Below are 25,990 nucleotides of genomic sequence, written 5' to 3'. Positions count from 1 at the left end.
ACCTGGTTTCTGTAGGCATTCCATTTGCATTTCTAGATTGAAGAGGCATTTGATTTTTCTCCCCTCATTTTAGGAATAAAATGTAATTATAGAAAAGGATAGATCATTGGATAAAACATTATTTCTGGGGTTAGAAACCTTTGAGGCTGTTTCCAGGGCAATGATCAGCTGTGAACCTGCGGACAAGTCAAATTTTTTCTCTTGGCCCCTAGTTTCTTATTTGAAGAAGGAGGTGGCAGTCCATATTCTGTGTACCTCATTGGATTCTTAAAAATTAAATACTTTTTAAAAGACAAGTTCTAGGTTCACAGAAAAATTGAAAGCACAAAGATTGCACTTAAGTCCCTGCCTCACACCTACATTGGGCATTACAGCCTCCTCCACGAGACCGCCACATTTGCTACAGTGGACATGCTTACTTTGACGCTGCGTAATGACTGAGTGCCTTTAGCTTACAGCAGGAATCACCCTCACTGTTCACTCTATTGGTTTGGAAAAATATACAGTGACATGTCTCCCTCATTCTTCACAGCAGCATGCAGAACATATTCACTGCCCTAGAGCGTCACTGGAATTTATTTTTCATACTGGGGATTGAACTCAGAACCTTACACTTGTGAGGCAGAGGCAAGAGGTAACACCACTGAGCTAAATCCCCGGCCCTTCATTGGAATTGTATACACTCATGTTACAGATCACATAAAGAAAAGCAAATTAAAACTACCTTGAGATACCATCATATTCCAGAAAGAATGTCTCTCATCAAGAAATCAAATAATAACAAATACTGGTGAGGATGTGGGGGAAAAGAAACTCTTCTACATTATTGGAGGGACTGTAAACTAGTATAATGACTCTGGAAATCGGTGTGAAAATTCCTAAAAAATTAAAAATAGAAATTTCATTTGGCCCAGCTATTCATCTTCTAGTTTTTTTTCCTGAAAGACATTGTATTAAGGTGCTATATGTATACTCATGTTTCTAGCAGTACAATTGATAATAGATCTTAGAAATGACATATATGCCCATTAACAGAAAAATAGATAAAGAAAATGTGCTATCTATGCACAATAGAGTACTACTATGCCATAAAGAATGATGAATTTGAAGCATTTGTAGAGAAGTGGATACAACTTGAGAACATAATGTTAAATGAAATAGGTCAGGCACACAAGTTAAATATCACATGGTTTCTCTTATATGGTGACCTGTTATATATATATTAGGGAAACTTTTTTCAAATGGATGGAAGAATTAGAGATGGAGTGAGGAGGAGGTAAGGTAAAGTGGATGGAAATAAAGACTGGAGGGGAGAAATGATGGAAACAGACCTCTTAAAAGGGAAGAGGACCAAGAGTTGGGAGGAACATCGAGGGAGATGAAGAGTAGGAGATGAAAAAAAAAATTGAGCTGTATTGTGTACTTGTAGCAGCTCCCCATGATTAATGTAATCACCATGTACTGCAAACCAATAAAAAAATCATGTAGGTGTAAACTTTAAAAAATCCCTGTGGCACAATGGAAGATATTGGTAGCTGTGATGTACCCACCAACTGGCCAGCACTCCTGTGTTTTTATAGCCCGCAGTCTCTGTGAAGTCAGGAGTCAGAAAATTGCTGTGCAGATTATCTTGCCAGTCCTTGGGAATTTGTCCAGGGCTGTGCTACTGTGTGAATATCTCTTTGCTTGTCCTAGTTGTTCTTAGTTTTCTGTGACATAGGACCGGAGCAAAGGCTGAGGACATCTTAGTAGTGTTTCTAGGACCTGTGTCATGGGAGAGGCGTCTGGCTCATCTGCAGGTTTCTGCATAGAGAGTGTTGGCCCAAGAGAGACTGCTCCAGGGAGGCTTCTATGATGAGTGGTTAGAAACACCTGAGGGTGTCCGGAATATCGGAACCAGTGGTCTGTCTGGCCCAGTTCCTTCATTTTACACATGAGAAAGCCAAGATCTACAGAAAAAAGTAACTCACCCAACCCCACTGTTAGCTAATGGAAAAAACAAGAGTGGAGTGTGACTTTTGACTATCATTTCCAATGCTCTTGGTCCAAAAATCAGCACAGAACAAGTATGCTTCTTGGGGCCACATGGGCCTTAGTTGAAATTCTAGGTACTTTTAGAGTGTGAGGGTCACCCCTGGGCTTGCTAGGAAAAATGAGATGAAATGCAAACAGTCTTTGGCATAAAATATGGATTCAGTAAGTATTCGTTTTCAGTATCACTCTGTTTTCCTTTGAAATTTACACAAGGAATAGTGCATGACACTTTTTTTCCTACCCCCACGTCTAACCCTCCCTGAGTTGTCTTTTTCTACGAAATTGTTCTGTAATAAGTCTGAGTAAATCACATCATTTTATTGAGAAAACTTTTTACATACACTTGCATATGCTACCTAGAAGTTGCACTTTAATTTAATGACAGTGATGCTAAATTTGGGTCTTTGCTTGCTCTGAACTTTGATGCAGATAGTGGCTGGTGATATGTGAAGAACCATTATGCCACATGAAGTTTCATTTTAAAGTTCATAAATATACCTTTAAAAAAATGAAAACAAAGTACTTTGCCATCCTGGGGACATAAATCATGAATTTTATGGCCTCAAAAGACCACCAGAAGATGAGGTCTGATATTTCTAAGGTGACAAGCAATTTATATGGATAAATCACAATTTGAGCTTCATTATGCTCAAGCTGATATATACAGCAGTAAAGTTTATAGATGTTGATTTAACAGTGTTTAATAATAATATAAAAACCTAGGCTTTTCTGTTACTAATTTCTAGTTCTACCAGAGACGTTCAGCAATTTTAAGCGCCTGTGAAATCGGCAGTAGCAGGCTATGGGGTCCGACTGGAAACAGAATACAGGTTCCTGCCTGTTCTGGGCCTTGGGTCACTGGAGCCTAATGTGTGAAAATGTTCGAATTTGATTTAAAAGAGCCCAGAAAGCAGTGATGCATGGGGCCATGCTACCACCCTAACCGAGACTATAATCTGGAATAAAGGTTATGAAGGACATTGCACACGGACGTAGAATTTGGAAGTCTGCTTGTCTTCATAGATATCAAGGCTCTCTGGGTCACAGCTAATATCACCATAGCCTTATTGCAATGTCACTGAGTGTCAAACCTTGCTCAGTGAACATAATGCCAACTTTGGAGATGGACTGCCTGGATCCAAATCCAGGCTGTATTGCTGAACATTTTGTGCCTGGGTCGAGTGACCTGATTATCTCTGAGCTTCAATTTGTTCTTCACAACATGGAGATACCAATCTTCTATAGTGCTCAAGAAGAATGAATTGAGTGATGAGCTCTTCTCTGTAGAGTCCCCAGGAGAGTGTCTGAAACCTAAAACTGACAGACATTTATTGGCTACCAGATACCAGGGGCTGTTCCTTGCTTCACGCTATGTACTAACTATGTTCTGTTTAGCCTCTTACTCGTCTTAATATTGCCCTGTACCTAAAAATGTGGCTTTGAAGTCCCTCTGTCCTTCTAGTAGATGTCAAGCTAACTGTGGGTCTTCCTAGAACATTGTTTGGGCTGATTCAGAGGTTTAGCCTGAGTGTGGATTTGAGTGGTGGGATCAACATCTGCCCTGAGGTGCAGTCTTGGCTTGGCCCCTTCTTGCCTTTAGTTTGGGTGAACAGCGCAGTAGGAGAGGTGGCACCTTCATGGCTTAGACAGAAGTCAGGAGGCAGCTCGGATCTGCGGTGAAAATCCTCTCTGCTTTGGGGCCATTACTTCTCTGTCTCTGAACGTTGGTTCATTCTTTCAGTAGGGAGTTATGTTTTTTGTTTTCTTCTACTTTGCAGTTATTCATTACCTTTCGGAGTCTCTTCATTTCTGTGAACATAAAGCAAAATTTGTCTTAGCTCGTTTTAAAAATCAATTTTTTGTTCTTCTTAAGATTGTTTTCTCAGGATATCCCAGCTCTCTGAAGATGTTAATTCTGTTTTGATTCTCTTTATAATCAAATTCCTTTTTGAAGCACTCTTGAATCCTATTGAAACTGTCTGCTGGGCTATGTCTTTTGAGATGAAGAAGCAATCTTTATTCTGGCAAATCTGTCGATCTTCCATTCCCCTTCCCTGTCCTGAAACTATGAAGTTGCCAGTTCCACCCTTTCTTCTATCGCCTTGCCTCTAGAGACTCAGCTGAATAATTTTTTTTTTGTTTCTTCCCTACCGTTTATGCTAGGTAGTGGTTTTTGTATGTGGATTCAAGATGAAAGATAAACAACAAAGATACGATAGTAATCATTTAATTTTCTGGTGCATTTTTCAACTTTTTGGCTTTTAGTTCTGCCAAAATTACAAATGGTATGAGCTGAAAACAGAACTTACTCTAAGACACATCATCAGAGCAGCAAGGATGTATGGCCACGGGGTTCAGGATGGTTTGCAGAGAGCAAAGATTGGATTAAATCTATCTGAGCAATTCTCCCTGGGGTCTTCTAGATATCCCTTTGTCTATTTTTGAAAATATCTTAATTGAAGGCCTTAGCACGCTGTGAAAGAAAGGGATAGCTTGTTTGATTTGCATCAACAGAAGTAACTTCTTCAAATCCAGAGGAGGTGGAGACCTCTCAGCAGTTGCACAGTGGCCAAAGGGAAATGCCCCAGGAGGCTTCTGGGGAGGAGTTGACAAGCTTCCATGACAGGGAACCATTCATCTCAGTCAGCAGCCTGCTTGCCAGCTGTGGCCCGTGAGTGAAGATCGAATTGCCTCTAAGGCAAGTCCTAACTGGTTTCTCATCCTAAAGAATGGCTGGGCCCCTCAGCAGAGTGAAGCAGGCTTCAGCATGATTGTGTTCTGTGAGTAAAAGACCTATGTGATTTAGCCTTCAGCTTGCCCTGCTCCAATCAATTCTCCTCACTATAGCGGGAGTGATATTTTAATAACAGACATTGGGTTATGTCACTGGCCTGATTAAAGTCCAGGCTTCTTCACATGGCCCAAGGCCTGGCAGGAGGTGTCTGGAGCCTGTCTTCCTCCTTACATCTCAGATAGGTAATGCTTCTTTCTGTAACCAAGTCTTCCGCACATTCTTCTCTGTCTGCTATGCTATTTCTCTCCCTTTTATCCCTGTCACTTCTGTTTCAGATCTCAAATAAAATATCATTTCCATAGCAAATCCTTCTCTGACCTTCTTGGAGGTCAAATCTCCTTATTAAAAAGTCTCATATCCTTGATTGAAGTTGTTGTAGGTTTATTTCAATGTTTTGTTAGGCTGTGGGAGCCAGGATGGTATTTTGTTCATCACTTTAGCTCAGGGCTTGGTAGCAGGTTAATTAATACTCTTCGGGAATCATGATTAAGTGATTCTCCCACTTCCTAACTCTACAGAGAAAATTCAGTCTCCAAAGTTTTCCTTCTGGATATCCACCTTCATTCTCTGTCTGGTGAATTCCTGTTCAACTTTGAAGATCAATCTTCATAATCCTTTTTTTTTTTGAGTTGACTTTTATAGTTACCTTTGTCGTAGTCAGAGGAGGCTGAATGGCTTAACTCAAGAGGAATATATTTCTAGATCATATAACAGGGTCACCATACTTGTTTCTCCTCCAGAGCCCCAGCAGGGAGGAGTATTCAACTCTGCACTTCTGTGATTTTGAAGACAGGAATAGGGAAATGTGGTAGGCCAGATGCTGGCTCTAACCTTTCCACTTAGAAGTGATATGCCTCCACTCAGATTTCATGCTCAGAAATGGTCAGGCTTAAATTAGAAGAGGATGGAGAGGTCCATTTGTACTGTATGGAAATGGGTAAGATTTTATGGATATCACTAGTCCAGACCAAACTTCCCCAACTTCTGGTTCCTCTTGGTATAGTCAACCTGTCACTCTCAGTAATTTATTCTTCTACCCTCCCATATAGTCACACCAAAGACTTAATGTTAATGTCAAGCACACCACTCTGTGACTTTATCTTTCAGTTTTCTAGCTCCTGTGTTCTAGTGCCTTCACTGCACTAATTCCTTGCTTACCTCAGGATTCTGGATGCAGGTTAGGTTCCCCTGGGAAGCTACTCCAAGATGGAGATGAGCACATGGGAAGTTGTTGAGTACCTGAGTTCTGTCACCAATTTCTGGTGTTTTGTCTTTTATGTCATGGTTACTAGACTCCTGCTAACTGTGGGTCTCCTTTTAAGACCTCGATTATACAACAATAACTTTTATTTATAGCCTGACAGATCTTTAGCACTGAAAACAGTCTGCTGTTATATCAGTGTGTTTTATTAGGAAATAAATTGACCTATTTTTCTTTTAAAAATAAATAGATAAATGAATTTTCTAGTCATTTTTATCCTTAGTTTCTATTTGTTAAGGGTATTAGGGCATTGATGACTACCTTAAGTGAAACACTGTATTTGACTGATTTTGAAGATGTGTTCACGAAGTAAATCAGAGTGAATAAGACATTGGGCTATGAGTTCAAATCCAAAGTCTAGAATATCTTAAATGGGGTGATTTTGTGTCAGATATTTAACTTCTCTGAACATCAGTTTTCTCAGATTTACAAGTGTTTGTAGTTTGCTCGTGGATTTGCATGTTGATCAAGTTGGATGATGTCTTCAAAGATATGAAGCATTAGGTTCAGAACTGACCCTTAGAACAAATGGATGGGGTTCCTGGGCTTGGGGTGGTTAATGTATGTCATTGGCTATTAAATAGTGGAAGAAAAAGTAGACCTCACATTGTCCATCTTGGATTCCCACGCTGTAATCTGCTTCTGTAACCATCGCTGATAAGCAATTTGAGTAAAATGAACATTTTTTGAAAATGTAATTTACAGAAAAAGACCCAACTCTCTACTTAAAATTGTAAATTATATTAATTCTTATCATAAACTTTTATGAGAAAGAAGATGACACCCAACCTCCATGCCAAAGAGAACAATAGCTTTTGTGGAATCAGCCCATTCATTATTCTGTTGCATAGGGTAGATCCCCAGGTCAAAGGATGAAAAGCATTAATTTGCATCAGAACATAGCTGCTGTCTCTGTTCACAGTACAGCATAGGAAAAATTGGCTACAGCATCATTTTGCAACAGATGGATTAAAGCATGTCTTAGTTCGATACTGAGCAGAGGGGCTGGATTCCCTTGATCGCTCTGATAAAAGCTGCCTGTGTATTGTAGATGCCCAATAAATATTAATTGGTATCAACTCACTGGACATAGAACTCCTTGAATTTGAACGTTTAAATACAGTACCCTCCTTGGTGAGAAATTAATAATAGACTCTGTCTTCATACTTCTTGGGTTCATAACTTATATCTCACATGTTCTAGAAATACTTTCAGCTCAGGATAGGATCAAATGCACCAGTTTAATTTGTGCTTTGGCAGCTTTGGTTTTTAATGCATCTTGTTTTTTCTCTTGACTTCAGTGGGCATTCACCTTTGTAATTTCGTTGCTGGATGATTACATTCTGGCTCAATTACTCGATTAAACAGATACTGTTTCCTTTTCTTTCTCCTTCAGATATTGATGAATGTGCAGCTAAGATGCATTACTGTCATGCGAATACTGTGTGTGTCAACCTGCCAGGGTTATATCGCTGTGACTGTGTCCCAGGCTACATTCGTGTAGATGACTTCTCTTGTACAGGTGAGCAATAAGAAGCAGTGTTTTTCTAATTCATCCCTTCTCTGCACTGTATCTGTGTTGTTATAGTATACAAAATGCTACTTTTACTTAAATAATTTCCCTCTTTCATAATTTCACCCTCACATTCTGAAAAAGAAATAATAATACAAGGCATTTTTATCTACATAATTGCTTTCTGCTTCCAGTATTTCTGCCTGTATATGTGTATGACTGCATACATGCATGGGTGTGTGGTTTGAAACCAAAGTACCAGTTGCCTATGGTAACACCGAGGGACTTCGAGATATCAGTTCTAAAAATAAAGTTTCAAGCTGTTTTCTCTTGCATCCTGATGACATGGTTTTCTATTTAAAAAATGTATTTTGAGAACGATAAGCCTTGTATTGGAATAGGTGGCAAGAGTGCTTGTTGGTCAGAGGTTGGACATGCAGGAGCCAGGCAGGATGATTTTGCTTAACATTTTCTTGCTGTCAGTTTCCCACCTCTTTTCCCTGTGGCACTGTGCTCAGCAGTAAGCTGGAGCTCCAAGGCCAGGGTCACTGGCTCTATTCCACCGAGTTGGTCTCGTGGGGAATTTACTGCGTAGTTCCAATGTATTTCCAGTCATGTACCTGCAGGTATAAACCTTAAATTGGTTAAGAGTAGTAGAAGATTCCAGGCCTTTCTTTGCTTGGATCAAATATATTCAGATGCCCAGTTGGCATGCTATAATAATTTAATTTTCGGTTCTTTTTTGAACCTCGACTTTCAGTCATACTGTACCTTTCCCTGACTCCTGCCTCTTTCTGTCTTAAGAGCATTGCCATGTAAAACTGCATTCTTCACTCAAAATGTAGTGCCACCTAATGTCTTTTTCTGAATGATTTTTGTAGAAACACAAAAAATTGGAGAAGTTATAGAAACACATACAGCCGAATTCTTTTGCCATTCACTGTTGTATATTTCCAAATTGCTGTTCTTCAGGGAAAGGGCTGGAGAGCTGAGGTTAATGCTATTTTCTGAGGGTCACATAAGGCCAACTGTCATTTATTTCTCTTCTCTACAGTTTTATTAAGATTTCTAGGGAAACATGAGAGTGATTTCATGAATACAACATGCCAGGATTTAAGTATTTTAAGGGCTCAAATTTCTTTTGGACCAGTAAACAAACACGATGTAAAAAGCCATGAAGTTATAGGCAGTTGTCATTCTCTTCTCACGAGTAAATGCAGCTCATAACTTATTTTAAGCCCAAGACTCGAGAAAGCGGATGACTGTCTTCCAGGAACAATAGCACCATGTCATGCAACTCACTAACCCTTAAAGAAGAGTCCTTGAAGTGACATCAGTTTGCCACCCCTGCCCCTGTGTCCTTGCCGAGGAGGGTGGGAACTCCTGTTGAGGACAGGTGCTTCACCTGGCTGTCTGGATATGGAACAGGATGGAAAATGTGTCATCTGAAGAACTGGCTCCAGAATTATTTCAGAAAGAGAAATACGTTGTTTGGAATAAAAGACAAAAGTATGGATATATTAGGCAGCCAGGCATCCCTTTTTCACAGAAAAAGAATAAATAGCTCTGCAGCAAAATAAAAAAATCCCTGCATTGCACACATTTTTGTTTCGTTGTGCATGTGTGTGTCTTTTGCTAGAGAGGAAATGGAAATGTTAGAAAATACAAAGGAGAGAAAAACGAGGGGTGAAGCAAAGAGCATAAGAGGCACCAGTCCGAGCAGAAGGCTGGGCACAGTGGACAGAGTATAGGTGAAAATGACCCGAAGGAAGTAGAGAGGGGAAGATGTTTTTAACAGGAGCGTTTAATGTGAGGTTTATCCATGGTTTGGCTACACAGTGTGCCCTGTGAGCCTTCCTCCGGCCTCTTACATCTTCAGTGGCAAGTCCTTCAGTGAGGGGTAAGCTCTCCTCCACACCAGAGGAAGCGCATTAATATGATGGGCCACAGAAATGGTTTCTGTGCATAGGGGATGTTGGCATCTCACAGGGAACCGTCCTGATCTAACCCTTCCATCTGCTTCTGCTGCCCCAGCCCACAGACACTTAGTTATGCACACATAAGTATCTATTGTCCCTGCCTCCTCCTCTCAGGAATTTCAGAATCCTTCAGGAGGACTGTGGTCCTCCGTAGATAGGATCTTTTGAATGGCCACACATTCTTCAGTCCTACTTACCTCCTCCTTGCTCTGCTTTCCTTTTAATTTGTCTGTGGGTGTCGTCCTCATTTACTTTTGCTCACCTACCTGCCTCCCTCAGACCCCTACGGACTTCCATCCTCGCCACTCCACAGAGACCACATTTATCTAAGTCACTGTGAGCTTCACTTTCCTGAGTCTGATGTCCTTATCTTAGCGACATTTAGCAGAGCATTTAACACACCTTCCTCTTTGAGACAGAGTCTTTGCTGCTTGGCTTTTGTGGCGTTCTGTTTCCTATTTTTTCTTCTTTCTCACTGTCTGCTCCTGCTTAGTGTTTCTGAGTGTTCTTCCTGTGCTGATCTTTGAAAGATTAATATGCCTTAGAGCTCTGTCCTCCTGTTCTTGTTTACCTGTATTTTTAAGGTGCTGTCATAAATCTTGTGGCTTTAACAGAATTTCAATGTCACTAACACCTAAATTTCTATTTCCAGCACCAATCTTTCTCCAGAGCTTCTGAGTCAGACCTTTAACTTGACGTCTACATATAGATATTTAAGAAAGCATTTCATATTTACCATGTGTGAGACAGACCTTTTAATTTCTTTCCACATTATGCAAAGGTTCTCTTCTTAAGTTTTTCCCATTTCAGCAAATGAAAGTACCACCTGCCCAGTTGAAGATGGATGTTCAAGGGTTCTCTGTGATTAATTTTCCTCCCGAGTTGATATGCCTGATTGCTCCTTCCCAGCCTTGTTGCCTACACTCCTCATTCCCTGTCGTAAGTCTGTCCGTTGGTCTCCATGTCCCCTGTTCCCATCCTAGTGGACTTCAACAATAGCTACTACTCAAGACCTCTGCTCTAGTCTGACTACCCTATAGTCCACTCTTCACAGAACAGTCAGAGCGATTTTTTTTTTTTTAGTACCGGGGATCGAACTCAGGACCTTGCTCTTGCGAGGCAGGCGGCAGAACCACTGAACTAAATCCCCGGCCCTCAGAGCAATGTTTTTTAAAAGTAGAACTCATACAAATGCTTAAAACACTCATGTGTGTCTCATTACACAAGAAATCAAATCCTTACTGTTTTATTTTGACAAATAACACGGAATGATTCTCCCCTCTGCCCCTCTCACTTTATTTATACCATTTCCCTTTTTTCCCATTATGTGATGATGATTCTGAACCTTGACTTTTCCATTTGACAGGTTATTTTCTTAATAGTTAGATCTTAGCCTAAAAGCGGCTCACAGTGGCTCAGGGAGGCTTTTATTGATCAATATAAATAGCCACCCATTCTTCCCATTCCTGAGTGAAACAATGCATAAAACTAGAGGACCTTGTACAAATTGTCTACTTCCTAAAAACCTCATTTATAAAATGTTGTCCATATCTGCCATACCTAAAGATGAGTGTGAACATTCATTAGCAGTAAAATATGTAAAAATATTGAGTATGACCCCAAGTCATGATAGGATATTCCACAATAACAAACAACCCTAAATACAAGTGACGTAACACAACACTTTTATTTTTTGCTATGTTATCTGTCAATCACTGATCAGCAGGAGTACTCTCTTTATAATTACACTGGAGTATGACCTGATAGAACAGTCGCTGCGCTGAACATTTCCCATCCTTGAGAAGGTGAAATGAGCCTGGTGTCCTCCATCAAGCGTGAAATGTTCTGTCCAGAAGGTGACCAATTTCCCTCATCAGCCATTGACTAAAGCTGGTCATTGGTCCCATCCAAGCACAAAGGGATGAAGAAATGCCTTCCTACCACATGTTCTTCTGGAGACAGGAGTATTTGATGACAGAGCCTAATGCATTCTGTAGGGACTTACACTGAACAGATTCTCAACAAATACAGTTTCTTTTGACGTGAGGACTTGAAGAGCTCTTGACTAAGCTTTTTTCAATGACTGTTGACAATGTGGTAGGGAAGGTTTCAAAAAATATTTACAGTAGTTAGCAAATTATATTTAGTACTATAATGGAAGGGAGAATAAAATCCAATAGGAAAAAGAACCTTGATTGCAAAGATAAAGTATTGGGTATTATTGTTATTTGCAAGCCAGGGGGAGATGTTAGAATTTACTGTAGCATGTTAGCAGGCTGAGACTGGGTTAGGTTAGGATTTACAGAAATCCATTAGGTATATGGGTGGCTGAGCTGGGCATGGTGATGCAGGCCTGTGATCCCAGCACTCGGGAGGCTGAGGCAGGAGGGTCACAGTGAGTTGGAGGCCACCTTGGGCTACGTAATGAGTTCAAGGTCGGCCTGAACTACATAATGAGACTCTGTCTCAAAGAAACAAAGAAACAAACAAACAAAACTACCAAGGAGTGCTAAAGGATAAGCAGTATCTCAGGGGGTCATTTCTCCTCTAGAGCCAATGCAAGGTCCTCCTTTAGACACTTAGTTCACTTGAATCTCTGGAATTCTGACATTTACTTTGGCGTTCACAAAATGAGCTGTTAGGTCAGATATGTCCTTTTTCTCTAACACAGATATGGTCCTCACCCTAATCTCTGCCATTTCCTTATTGACAGAAAAAACTTTTTCCCGTAAGTAATTTGTTTATGTGATAGATGGGGTGTGTCATGGGTATATGGCCTTATAAAAATTTTTTTCAGATGTTTCATTTTGAATACTCCATTTGGCAAATTAATCCTTCTTCAGAGTCTTAGGAGGGTTTAGATTCAGTATTGGATGTTTAACAATCTGTGGTTTTCACTCCTTGACGAATTGCAAAGAAGAGACCACCCAATAGCCTTTCCCAATCCTACCAACAACAGAACACTAAACAAAGACCACAGATGCTAAGCATAAGGTTGGAGGAGAAAGCTAATGGAGTATTCAGAAAAGAAACTTTAGCTTTTACTCAATTATGTTTTCTTAGGATTTAAAAAAATATTAGCTGAATATTGCAGGACACTTCTATAATCCCAGCATTCTGGGAAGCCATACAGGGGGATCACAAGGTTATAGCCAGCCTGGGTAACTTGGTGAGATCCTGTCTCAGAATTTAAAAATAAAACTAAAAAGGGCAGGGGATGTAGCTCAGTGCAAGGGACCTGGATTCAATCCCCAGTACTTCCAAAAACTTGTGTTTGTGGGATAATAAAGGTCAGGAGTTTAAAATGGAACACAATTATGTAGAACTAAAAAGTGTGCTGTAATTTAATTATTACTTCTGGGGACGGACGGCTCTCTGATGTGACATCTATTATATGGAGCTCTGTACTTTTTTTTAGTGAAATTTGGCCTTTTGAAGGATGGAATCTGAAGCATTTGGCCTTTGACAGTGGGGAAAGCTTTTAGCCTTGAAATTACTATGAGCTTGGATCATTTTGTCTCCTGTAAGAGATTACTTAGATACACTTGCTCTTTTATAAATTTTGTAACTGGAAAAGTCCCTGATTAGCATTTTATGGGGGGGGGCATTTTCTCTCCCATACTCTTTTGGTATTACGAGTGGTCAATCTGCTTGAGTTTTTGGTCTCTGACTTTGATTTATTCCAGTTAAACTCCTTGTGCTTTGGCTGTTTGATAAGATGCTATCATTAGATACGCAGGCAGTTTGAAAGGAGGAAACTTGTGATTTACAAGAAAAGCATGGAGCAATAAGACAGGCGCTTGACAGTAATGGGTAAGCATTCATTTTTATGCCAAAAACTTCCATGGAGGTAAGACATAAAGGGAAAAAGTGAGATAACAAATATCTCATGTGATTTCTATTACCTCACTAAAGAGATTTTTATTTTCTTGATATTGGCATGAAGCACACCTTGAAGGAAGCATACATTTGAAACAGAGCAAGCTTAAAGAGTTAGATATAATAGTCTATTAATTTAATGGTTTGAATTAAGCACCTTGTAATGAAAAGAGATTAGGCCATCACTTAAATGCCTTAGCAATAAAAGTTAGTTGTTAGAAATGTTAGGTTAGATTTCTGGAATATGATTTCTTCCCAAAGTTGATGAAATACAGAGCATTTTCCAATATGAGATGCTTGAAGTGTTCTCATTGAGCAGAGGCATAAGAAATGGAGCTAAATAGAAGGTTCTCCAACTTGATAGTGCAAGGCCATAAATTATCTATAAATTGTCCTTGTCTTTTGAGCACACACCATGTGCTGGTTTGGGATGATTGCCCTTGTTTACTTTTGGCTGTCTGTTCACCTTAAGGGGCAAGTCATTGGACATGCATTGGCTTTCAGTCTCAGAAGAGGTGATACTGTTATGAGAGGAGGGAGGGGAGAAGGGAGGGAAGTAGGAATAAGGGGAGTGGAAATGACCACGATGCAGTATTTATATGTATCAAACCCTCAAGAGGAACAGAATCACGGTATATCACAAACAGGTCATGGGCTTATAGACCATTTTACTTCAGTTTAAAGGTGCCATATCAAAAGCTTTATATAATATAGCACTATTTTTCTTTATTAATATCAGAAAATATTTATTGATATATCAGATAATAAAAGTCAAAGTAAGACAAGTACCTTTGGATATTTCAAAACTCACCTGGAATGTCTGATGGGAGTTATTAGATACTTGCCTTTTGTTTTGATTTCTTTGATATTTCTCATTTATTTATTCAATACTGGGAATTGATCTTAGGACCTTACACTTGCCAGGCAGGCGCGATGCCACTGAGCTAAATCGCAGGCCCTCTTGTCTTCATTTAAATAGCTTACTCTCCTTCCTCAGAGATGGTCCAATCCCTACTTCAAGGTAGAAATCAGTGAGACATTAAAAATGAAATAAAGTAAAATATAAAATAATAAAATAGAGATGTCATTGCCAGGGATCTATTCTTAGAGATTTTGATTTCCTTTGGTTTAGTATTGTGACCTAGCATTGGGATATTTCTTTAGGCATCTAGTTGTTTTTACTGTGCAGTCAAGTTGGACAGTTGCTGCTTTAGTGTAGAACAGAACTCGGACAGTTCTTGGAGGAAGAGCCCTGTTTTCAAAGCCGCACTTTGCAGCACACTGAGGTAGAAGGGCAGTGGATGTCTCTGCAGGGAGAGCCTGAGCATCCCAGGGTGGCATGGCGGCTGCTGCTGCAGTGCATGGAGGAGCCCTGAAGACAAATGGTGCATCTCCATGGTGACCTGTATGTCCCCTGGACCAGGGCCAGATGCTCCCCTCTGTCAGTGGGTTGGTTAATTGGAGTTCCCCTGAGCTGTGGTGAACCCTGTTAGAAGTGGAGTATGCTCAGAATGACCGAAACATTTGCTTGGAAGAATAGGAGCTCAGAATTATTCATCAAATTGAACTGAAGAAATTGTGGAAAGTTACATTCCTCCCACAGACATCTTTGAATTGGGTTGCTATCGTGTATGGAAAAATAAAAGTCAGTAGGAGAAGAAAACAAAATTCACAGACCCCTCTAAAGAAGGATTATGATGTAAAAATATATGCACATTTAGCTTCTTATGTTAACTTTAGTTTTCTCTAGTAGTACTGGAAACAGTAATGCTAAAATAGTGCTGAAGTTTATTAAATCCAGCAAATATATCTTCAGGAGAATATCAAAGGGTGTTTACCTTAAAATTTCATGATAGAAATCAATCTGAAGGATATGTCCCATATTTGGGTCTTTTGTTGGGCTGAAGTGGGAGCTCTTTTGTATTCCAACCTCTATTATAAAAAATCCAGATCACATCAGGGGCTGCAGAACAACTAGGATAAATGAAGGAGCTTGCCCCCAGGGTGTTTGTGCATAAATCTATTAAGTACTATATTGCCCTTGACCCAAATTCATCATAAAAGGCTTGTTAATATTTCTGTACACTCTATTGTTGGAGTTGTGCATTCAGAATAACAATTAACTTTTCACATGAAGAAAGAATCTGATTATACTGTATTAGCATTTACAGAAATCATAGAGGCTAGTTTTGTAGCCCTACAAAATCCACATTTGGGTCATACAATAACTAGATGTTTTCCTTTAACAGCCTACCATCCTATTTTATATTGTTTATTTTCATCTTAAAGACATAGTACATACTTATGGGTAGTTAGTGCCATATTTTTGAAAGGATAGTGGAATGTTTTAGGATTTTTTTTCTTTCTCTAAGATAATTGAGAAGAAATGCTGTATCTTCTCAAAGTCTGGAAATTACTGAAACAACTCTAAGCATCATATCTGGATTTAACCACATCCCAAATTTAGAAGGGAAAGAATTCCCTGTTTACATCCCTTCTTAGGACCAGAGATAACTATGAGAAGTCTACTCCCAGTAGAGTCGTTTTCACGTTTCATTGGCACAAAGTAGCTTTGTGTACCTATTTCTAAGGTACATTTTGGGAAAGTAAGTCAAATTTCCTCAAGTCCAGATTTATTCCCTGAAGCTGGGGAGGGCTTCAGCTTCATTTGTAGTACTTGGCTAACTTATGTCAAAACAAAATGTGAGTTCTGATGTCAAGGAGGAAGTATTGTGTATGTGTGCAGATTCCCAATTGTAGAAGTAATTTAGAGTATATTTAAAGCTTTGAAAATATTTATTTATATTTAGGAGTAATCAAAAGAATGCAAATTTGAATGGCAATTAGATATCAATTTTACTAAATTTATATATGTGACTATATTATATATTTACATATATGTCAGTTACCCACTTGTGAAGATGGTTCAGGAAACTGGCACTTTATACATTGCTGATGGAAATCAAATTGTTACAGTCTTTCTTGGGCATAATTTGATAGTGTATATCAAAAGGTCTAGAAATATTTATTTGTAGCAATTTATCCCAAGGAAAGAGTCAATCACAATTATTTACATCAGAATATTTTCATTATAACCATTTACTTCATTTATTATTTATCAGAAAAAACCCTGGAAGCAACCTAAATATGCACTAATAGAGATTTGATTAAATTATAATATATTCATATAGTGGAATACAGCACATATTAAAATAATGTTTAAAAGACTGTTGAGTGTCAATTGAAAAATGAACTATATGGCATAAGGTGTAAGGCAGGATGTGTATTATTTACCAATTAAAACAATAAATAAAGATTATGGATGGATACACTCCCTAAACACACATGCATGTATATACAAACACGTAGAAAGGCGGATTGCAAAATCTTCCCTTCAACCAAATAAATAGGTGACAAAGGGCAACTGAGTAGATGATTATACCCAACACTTTTTCTCTACATTTTTATGTATTTTCCAAATTTTCTGTGGCAGAGGGATACAATATAATAGTCCTAAATTGTTTTATTAATAATAATGTTTTAATATTGTGTTACTAAAGTATTAGAAAACAAGAATGTCAAAAGTGACACCAGGTTTTTTCCTCTAAATCTCTTAAATATGTCCCAGTAAACTAAAAAAAAAAGTTTATGACTTGAAAGTACTAATGCCATTCATAGGGGTCTGAGTTAAAGAGATTAATAGAATGACTGAGCTTTACCAAACTCCTAGAGCATTTGAATGAATACAAGGGAGATTGAAAGATGTTTGCAATTATGATGCTTGGTCCATTCACTCTGCTGTAACAAAATACCATTAACTGGATGTTTTATAAACAACAGAAGTTTATGTTTTACAGTTCTGGGGGCAGGAAGTTCAAGCTCAAAGCATAGCATATTTAGGGTCCTGAGAGGTCTTGCTCCTCATAAATAGCTTCTTCTCCCTGAGTTTTTATATGGTGGAAAAGCTGAGGGATTTTTCAGGGTCTCCTTCCTAAGGTCACTAGTGAAATAATAACTGTCCAAAGTCCTCATCTCCTAATTCCACCAATATGGACTTAGGACTTCAATATGATAGTTTTAGGGGAATACAGACATTCTGATCATTGAAAGTACTGTTTTATTTATTTTTCCTTTGGCCACCTTGGCACTCTGTCTTTCATAAGTTCTTCTGTCGGAGTTTCTAGAGTCAAGGAAGTTGGTCCAGATATTTCTTCACCAAGGCCATGGTAAAAAAAAATACTGAGGAGGCAGAAAAGGCCCAGGATTTCCATGGCAAAGCAACCATAGAAGGAATATTTGGCAACATAGATTATTGCTTTAACCATGCCACTAACTCACTGAATGAATGTCACCATGTCAATACTTTTTGAACTAGCTCAATGGTTTTCAGCCTGAGGAGTTGAGCTTACTAATAAGATTTCTTTTAAAAAGTGTTGAGCTTCTTTTCAAAAGATAATTTTACAAACTATTACTTTTCTAATTCTGTGATTCTGTAAGATATGGTTCCTGACCTCTCGGAGATTATGGTCTCTTTGGGAGACATAAAATTTACATTTAAGGAGAATAATTTTGTAGGGCGTATAACTGAGTGCCAAATTGTGAGCTATGGGTAATAAGTGCAATGGGAAAGAGCGCAGAAGCCAGGAGAAAGAAGGACATTGAGAGAATGTGTAGAGAGACTGTGTCTTCCACCCTTCCGTAGGATATCTGAGAGGGTTGGGTTTCATGTTAGGTGGAAGTTAGGGTAAGAGAATTGAGAAGTCGTAGGGTGCCTGGTGCTTTAGAAATAGACCTGTCTCTGTGTTTGTTGATGTCATGTGACTTGGAGAAATGAAAAGAGCAGAAGACTGTTTGAATTCCTTCTCCAACTAGGGCATTTATTAGCAGTATCAACCTGGATTGACTTCAGGAAAATGGATGCATCTTCCCTTTAGAATCTTGCAAGGAGTGAATGAAAGAATATTTGTAAAATGCTTAAAAGAGAGCTCAGTGCAGAGCAACTATCCAAGAAAAGCAAGGTATTACAATTCTACTTTATAGGTGGGGAATCTGACGAGCATAGTGAGGTAAGAGCTAATCTGGAGCCATATACTACAAAGTGATGAAGCAGGAATAGCAGTGCACACTTTCTTACTCCAAATCTACCTGCAGTGGAGCTCTTTGGAAATAGACTTGATAATGTGAATGTGATGTGGTCCACATGTGCTCAGTAAATAGCCATTTTTAGAATGAGCCTGGGATTGGGACCAAAAGAACACGTATTTAGCCTACAGCTCCACCACTTATGAACTTTGGGATGCTAGACAGGTTCCTCAAGTGCTCCATGACTCAGTTTATGATCTCGAGAGAGGATTAGGTTTCAGATTTAAACTTATGAAAATGTTCATTCCAATGATTGACTCCTAGATGGCGCTAATATTGAAGGCCTAATATTTGCTCAAGATTTATCTCTTTCTCCTCTTCTTAGCAAATAGCTCTTGAAACACTTAAAAAGACACTAAGGGGCCAGGGAATTAGCTAAGTGGTTCTGCTGCCTGCCTCGCAAGCTCAAGGTCCCGTGTTTGATCCCCAGTACCAGAAAAAAAGACACTAAGTGTCTGGGCATGGGGCATTCACCTGAAATAATAGCACTGAATACAGAAGTCTCCAGTCTGTGCAACTGACTGACTTAGGAGAGTCCTGTCTAAAACAAAAGGGATCAGAGATATAGCTCAGTGTGTGTGTGTGGGGGGGCTGTGTGCTGTATTCAGTCTCCAGTACAGAGGTGGGGGGAGACAACACTAAGACAGTTTGGGCTACACCTAGAAAGCAACATGCTTTGAGAAGCCCCATCTACATAGATGGTGTCCAGATTTTCTGCGAACATGAGCTTGCACTGAGATGCTTTAGGCCATGGTCTGCAACATTTTTCACACCAGGGACCAGTTTCATGGACAATAGTACCTCATGGATTTGGGTGGGGCGGTGGTTTTCCAGGCCATTCAGGCACATTACATTTATTGTGCACTTTCTTTCTATTATTGTTACATTGTATTATAATGAAATAATTATACAACTCAACATAATGCAGAATCGGTGGGAGCTCTGAGCTTATTTTCTTGCAACTGATTGGTTCCGTCTGGGGGTGATAGCAGACAGTGGCATTCACAGTGTATTGTTTATGTCCAGCCTACCCTGTAACTTCATTTTGGTTTCTGTCATTGCAGAAAACCCTGCTTCACAAAGATAGGATGTTGGAAATGAAAGCAAGCTTTTCGGTGCTTTTGTGGCAGTCTCAGGACATTCTGCCTTGACTTTAATATAGAACATATGGATATTCATAGTTGTGTCCAGAAAACTTTTAAGGCCACTGTACTTTGTGATCTCAAACAGTTGATCCCCTTTCACACTGATAAAGTTGATTCACCTGGCTTATTCTCAAGTGAGTTACAGATCTATTCCTTCCTAGTTCTGGAATCTGTTTTGCTTTGGAAGTAATGTGTAAGCCCTTCTCAAAGCTGAGATAGGTGATTATGCGCCAGCTGAAAGTCCCGCCTCAGTCTCTTTTGAAATCTCTGCTAATGTTTGAAACATGTCAAAAATCAAATGTTCATTTATCACTCCCATAATTCCATTTTGGCTTTGAATGAATCCTCTTTATCTGCCAACTTGAGCACAGTTGTCATTCTCCCCTAAAGTGACAGATTAGTTCATTGAGCAAGTGAAATAGGTCACAAAGTAAACAAGATTTGCAACCTATTCTGTGTCACTGAAATGTACTGCCAGTGGTAACTGTTTTTATAAAAGAAATCTCTGAAGTGGCTCTCATAACTTGAAAACTGGCCAGTTTTAGAAAGCCATATCATTTCTGTGGGGAAGGGATGAAGTGTGCTTTGTGTCCATCTCAGAGAGTTGTGTGAACAGACATAAGTTAGGCACATGTACTTTAAGATGGTTGGCAAGTTTAATCGTGTCCTGCAAAACACTGTTAAGTTTAGGTGACGTTTTCCAGCAAGCCAGTATTTCCGTCTGGATGACAGAATGAGTAGACTCACATTCAGAAATAACCTCATTGACTTGAGTAGTGAAACCAGAAAGCTGTTTGGTGATGGCAGCCACTTTGGCCATGTGTGTAGTGGAAAATGACCAATTTAGTTTTCCTGGTATGTAATTATTCAGAGACTCAAATAGTTCTGCAGCTGTCATGTTGTTCGGGAACAAAAGTGCACATAACATATTCTCATGTACATCACCCTGAAAAAATAGATCACGCCCAAACAAGCACTGTTGCGTTGTCAACACTGGTAGACCCATCAACCTGGATTTTGTTCCATGGTGACTCATTGATCACCTCGAGCAGTTGTGCCTCAGTATCTTCTGGTATTTCATCAATTTGTCTAGTTATGGTGCTAGGCAAAAGGGGAACACATGCCACTGTTTGAATTGCAACCTCTCTGAAAACTTCATGACAAATGTCCTTAGCAGCAGGCAGGATCAACTGTTCACCAGTAGTAAAGGACTTCTTAACTTTCACAATCTAGTTATCCACTAAGAATGCTACTCTCATGCAGGCACACTTGCTGAACTGATGTCCTTCAATAACTGCTTCTGTTCTTTGTGTTAATGTTCATATTTTTTTTTCTTTTGAAAAACTCCAAAAGTTTGTCTCTTAATGCAATGTACTTGGTTTTCATGAGGCAAAGAAGTTTTGAAAATTTCCATGCTTCATTCCCCATGTACTACACAAAGCTGGGTTGGAGACTGTAAATCACCTATTGCAATGAATCTGTAATGACTCTTGGCATCTTCTTTTAAATAAAGCTTTCTTTTTCTTGGCAGTCTTAGTATCTTATGCTATCTACTCATTAGGTCTTTCCCCCTTTTCAAATGAACTCTCCATTGACAATTACTTTTTACTCATTTTTGGGGCTAGCTTTAGGTTGTGGGCTTATCAAAGCAATGACTGAGACAAGTGCAGAGTAAAGGAGAGAGGTGCAGCTGGAAGTGGTAAATGAAGAAACGGGGAGGTCACTGACAGTGTTGATTTTTTACTTAAACCCTGCCACCAGCTTAACTTTCATTCGCAGTTAGGATTTTGATGAGTGTGCAAACAATTGATTTATCTCTGTGCAGTCAAACCTCTCTAGTTGTGTTAATCTGTGTTTGCAGCCACTCCCTGGTGCTAGCATCACCACCTCAGCCCCACCTCAAATCATCAGGCATTGGGTCCTCATAAAGAGCAAATGACCCAGATCCTTTGAAAGTGCAGTTCATAGTAGGGTTCATACTCCTATGAAGATCTAATCCTGCTGCCAGTCTGACAGGAGATGGAACTCAGAAGAAATGGAAGGGATGGGGAGTGATAGTAAATATGGATGAATCTTTACTGGCTCATCTGCTGTTCACCTGGATTCCTAACAGGCTACAGACAGCGATCAGTCTGGCCCATAGTTGGGACCCCTGTTTTAGGCTGATGGGTTAAGAAGGAAACTTCTTAACAGAGTTTTTAAATGTCTGGGGATATATTTTAAAATTTATTTAAAGAAATCACTGCCTTCTGGAGACAAGAGTTAACAGTTGCTGTAGAACAGACTTTTGGAATATATTCTGTATGCACCCTTAAAAAATTTAAGTTTGTTCCCAAGAAGAGAAGCCCCTTGAACTGTAAACAACTTTGGCATTTATCAGTTCTGCTGGCTGGCATCCAGTTAGTCCTGAGGGGTGGCTGTGGGACAAATTCTTTTCAGGAGATGAATGAAAGGCCAGAAACTTGGTCTAAATTGACTGCCAGGATGGGGTCTTTGCACTCTGGATATGTCCTTAGGGAACCTGCAGCACATAGCGAGATGTGTAAAGAAAATAGCAAAGTTTAACAAAATCATAAAGATATTTCCTAATTGTGAAAGTCATACATGAATATTGTAGAAATATCAAAAAATTCACAAGACTAAGTGGAAAGTAAGAACCATTCATCTTAGTGGATTTTCTGTGTATACATCTGTGTCCTATTCTGTTGAAATCACACTGTAGCTTCCAGTTAATATTTTATACATATGTGTGTATTATCTGTTTCAAAAGCATTGTCTAAATTACAAAAGACACTACAAAATATAATTATTCATGGTTGAAAATATTCTTTCATATGGAGGCATTGCCACTGCTTTTGCTTCAATGGAAGTAGTAGCATCCACTTGTCTCTCTTCATTTGGTTTTATCAGATGTTTTCTGGTTTCTTCCTGTGTTATGATGATGATCATTGTTTCACCTCAGTTTGAATGAAGGCTAATTTATAGAGCAAAGCTCAGACCAGCCCAATTCAGGGAACACACATGCTTTTGCAGAGGAAGTAATTCTATTTTTTTTTTGTCTGTCAGAGAAAAAGGAGGCTTATTTGTATATAGGAGATTTTTCAGAGCATTTATTTATTTAGAAACACAGAATACAATCTGGGGTATTTTTCATGTTTCTCCTGTGCAAGTGAAGTTGATCTTCTGAAACAGAGATGAGATTTCTTAAATATGGTATTCTTAAAAATCAATTAAAGCCTTTTGTTTTTGCTTTTGGCTAAGTGTTCAAAATTGACTGGTGTAAATATTTCAAACAACTGAGTTCAATAAATATGTTCAAGTTGGTTACCCTTAAAGGTATTTAAAAAGACTGAATTAATTGGCTTAATTTTTAAAGAAATGTTTGAATGACTACTTGGTTGCTAACATTTACACTCCATGCATATTTAACTAATTTTTGCTGAAGCCCTTCTTTAGTTCTGGAATTCTTTTAGTTATCTCATTGGGAGAGTGATACTGTTAGCTCTATTTAGCAAATATGAGAACTGAGAGGAAGGAGTTCCAGGGGCAAAGCTAGGAGATGGCAGAGCTGGTGTTTAAACCCTGGCCTTGTGACCCTCCAATTTTATCCCAATTCCACTGCAATACTCTAGCTATTTCTCAAACTGTAGTAATCTTTTTTAAAAAATTTTATTTTATTGGTATAATTTAGGTATACATTATAATGACATTCATCATTGGAAATTTGCACTTTTAAATAATCTCTCTTGGTTCTTATTTTTCCTCCTTCCCCTTCCCTCCCTTCAACCCCTCCATTTCTCCCTATTTACAAAGACTTTGCTTCCATTTTTCCATTTTCTCAAATTAATTCCATTCCCTTCTTTCCTTTCCCCTATCCCTCCCACTTCCCCTTCCCCTTTGCCCCTTTTCCTCCTATTTCACAGTATCTATTATACCTTTTAGCCCTTATTTACACTTTCAGTTTCTCACACTAGAGAAACTATTCGGTATTTACACATGTCCTGTTTATTTCACTTGAGTATGGCCTCAATGTACATCCATTTAGCTATAAATGTCTCTAATTTCTCCTTTTTTATGGCTGAGTAGTACTCCATTTTATTAAAAAAACCACATTTTCTTTATCCACTCTCCAGTCGATGGGCATTTGGGCTGCTTCCAAGTTTTAGCTATTACAAATTGTGCTGCTATGAACATGGGTACACATATATCACTGTGGTATGATTCTTTTAATTCTTTGGGGAAGATCCCCAGCAGGGGAATAGCTGAGTCAAATGGGACTTCCAGTCCTAGTTCTTTGAGGTATCTCCATACTGATTTCCACAGTGGTTGCATCAGTCTGCACTCCCACCAGCAATGGAGCAATCAATGTTCCTCGTTCCCCACAGCCCCGCCAGCATTTGTTATTGGTTGATTTTGTGATAACAGCCATTCTTTCTGGACTGAAGTGGAATCTCAGTGTTGTTTTCATTTGCATCTCTCAAATGACCAGTGATGTTGAACATATTTTTCATATGTTTATTTGCTATTTCTATTTCTTTGTCTGAGAAATGTCTGTTCATTTCAGATGCCCATTTTTGGATTGGGTCTTTAAGTTTGGGAGGTCTGATTTATTTTAAGTTCTTTATAGATTTGAGATAGTAGACCTTTGTCTGAGGAAGAGGAGGTGAAAATTTTTTCCCACATTGTGGGTTGTCTCTTCACAGCTGGTGGTTCTCTTGCTGTGCAGAATCTTTTTAATAAGAAGAGATCCCACTTGTTGATTGTTTGTGCTAGTTAATGGGCAACTGAGGTTTTGTTCATAAAATCTTTTCTTACACTGGACTGGTAATTTATCTCAGTGGTTCTGCCGCCTGCCTCACAAGCACAAGGTCCTGAGTTTGATCCCTGGTACAAAAAAAAAAAAAAAAAAAAGAAAGGGCAAATCTTTTTCTACACCAATGTCTTCAAGAGTTCTACCTAACCTCTGTTCCAGGAGATTCAGCATTTCTATTTTAATATTTAGATCCTTAATTCATTTCCATTTTAGTTTAGTGCATGATATGAGAAGTAATTCTATTTTTTCTGCTGGTATTTATTTAGAAATTTTTTAGAGAAAAGCAAGACAGTGAAGAGATATGTGATACTGACAAATACCTTTGTGTTGTCAGGATCTAATGTCATGTTATTTTCCATCATCATTGCACATGTACATGATCATTTTATGTAAAAACATTTTATATGTAATACTGATGCTTCATTGAGCCCCTGGGTTGATGAGGTGTGTTTTCTGTGTTATATTTTTGCATTAAATTCTTTGCCTTTTAAAATTTGAAGAGATTTCCTAGATCACCTAGCTAATTTTTTTTCTCTATTGGCACTAATTTTCCCATTCTGATTGCTCAATTGAATATAGGGAAAGCATTAAAGTAATAGGAGTTTCGAAGAGTTGGGTGTAAGACATCAGAAAACATCTTCAAATTGAAGTAGTTTGATTTGGAATTTTAATGAACTGATGAAGAAATATGGCTGGAGAAACTCTGCGTGTAGATAACCAAAAACTTTAGGATGTGTTTTGATTAGAAGTGTTATTTTCCTCGTAGAAGTTAGTTGATGTGATTTGGTTACAATAAAAATACAGCAGTGGTCAGAAGAAGTGGACATCAGCCTTGCCTGTCGTTGTGAGAGGAGGTAAGAGGACAGTTATTGTCTCAGCCAGACAGAGTGTGGAACGGAATGACTGAGCTGTCAGTGTACAATGCAGGGAAGGGAGTCAAGTGAAGATTCACCCTGTACTAATTTCTTACTCACAAGAAAACTGTTTATTTTATTCTAGAGCAGATTAGAGCAGCTCACTGCTTTGGAGCCCAGTCCATGAGAAAGGCCAGAGAATAATACCCTCTATCTATTTTTAAGATTTAGAAAACTGACAAGTCACAAAATAGCACTCTCATGTTGTCACGCTTACCTCTCAAACCAGCCAGAGCTCTGAATTTACAATCCCACTCTGTGGACATGATTTATTTTATTTCATCTCTTCTGGAGCACTTTTCCTTTAGATCCTCTGTTCTCTGATGCGTTGTTACAGCTTTTCTCTTTGAATCTCATTTTCTTCACCTTTCATATTTGCTTCATCAGTATGTGTCTTATAATTTCTGGCTGAGCCTAGTGATGGTCTAAATGAGAGGCAGAGCAAAATGTCACAAAAGAAAAAATAACAGGTGTCGGTGAGGATGTGGATGAATTAATTACACATCAACATTCATA

At 38.8% G+C, this 25,990-nt stretch overlaps 1 protein-coding gene across 7 annotated transcripts in view; it reads left to right on the top strand.

Annotated features, from left to right (window-relative positions):
• Nell1 (neural EGFL like 1) overlaps positions 1-25,990 on the top strand; it is an 813,237-nt gene that overhangs the window by 416,394 nt on the left and 370,853 nt on the right. For 6 of the 7 annotated variants that reach the window (XM_087211541.1, XM_004851562.3, XM_004851560.3 and 3 more), the window contains exon 13: positions 7,486-7,611. The exons of the other annotated variant lie outside the window; for it this stretch is intronic. In XM_087211541.1, the coding sequence (XP_087067667.1) occupies positions 7,486-7,611 (126 nt within the window). The remainder of the gene's footprint in view (positions 1-7,485; positions 7,612-25,990) is intronic. 7 annotated transcript variants of the gene reach the window in all.

This window comes from Heterocephalus glaber, unplaced genomic scaffold (genome assembly GCF_053883595.1).
Source record: "Heterocephalus glaber isolate CG9 unplaced genomic scaffold, H.glaber_assembly_v1.0 deba00001428, whole genome shotgun sequence".
Classification (NCBI taxonomy): domain Eukaryota; kingdom Metazoa; phylum Chordata; class Mammalia; order Rodentia; family Bathyergidae; genus Heterocephalus; species Heterocephalus glaber.
This window is presented reverse-complemented; position numbering and strand designations above follow the sequence as displayed.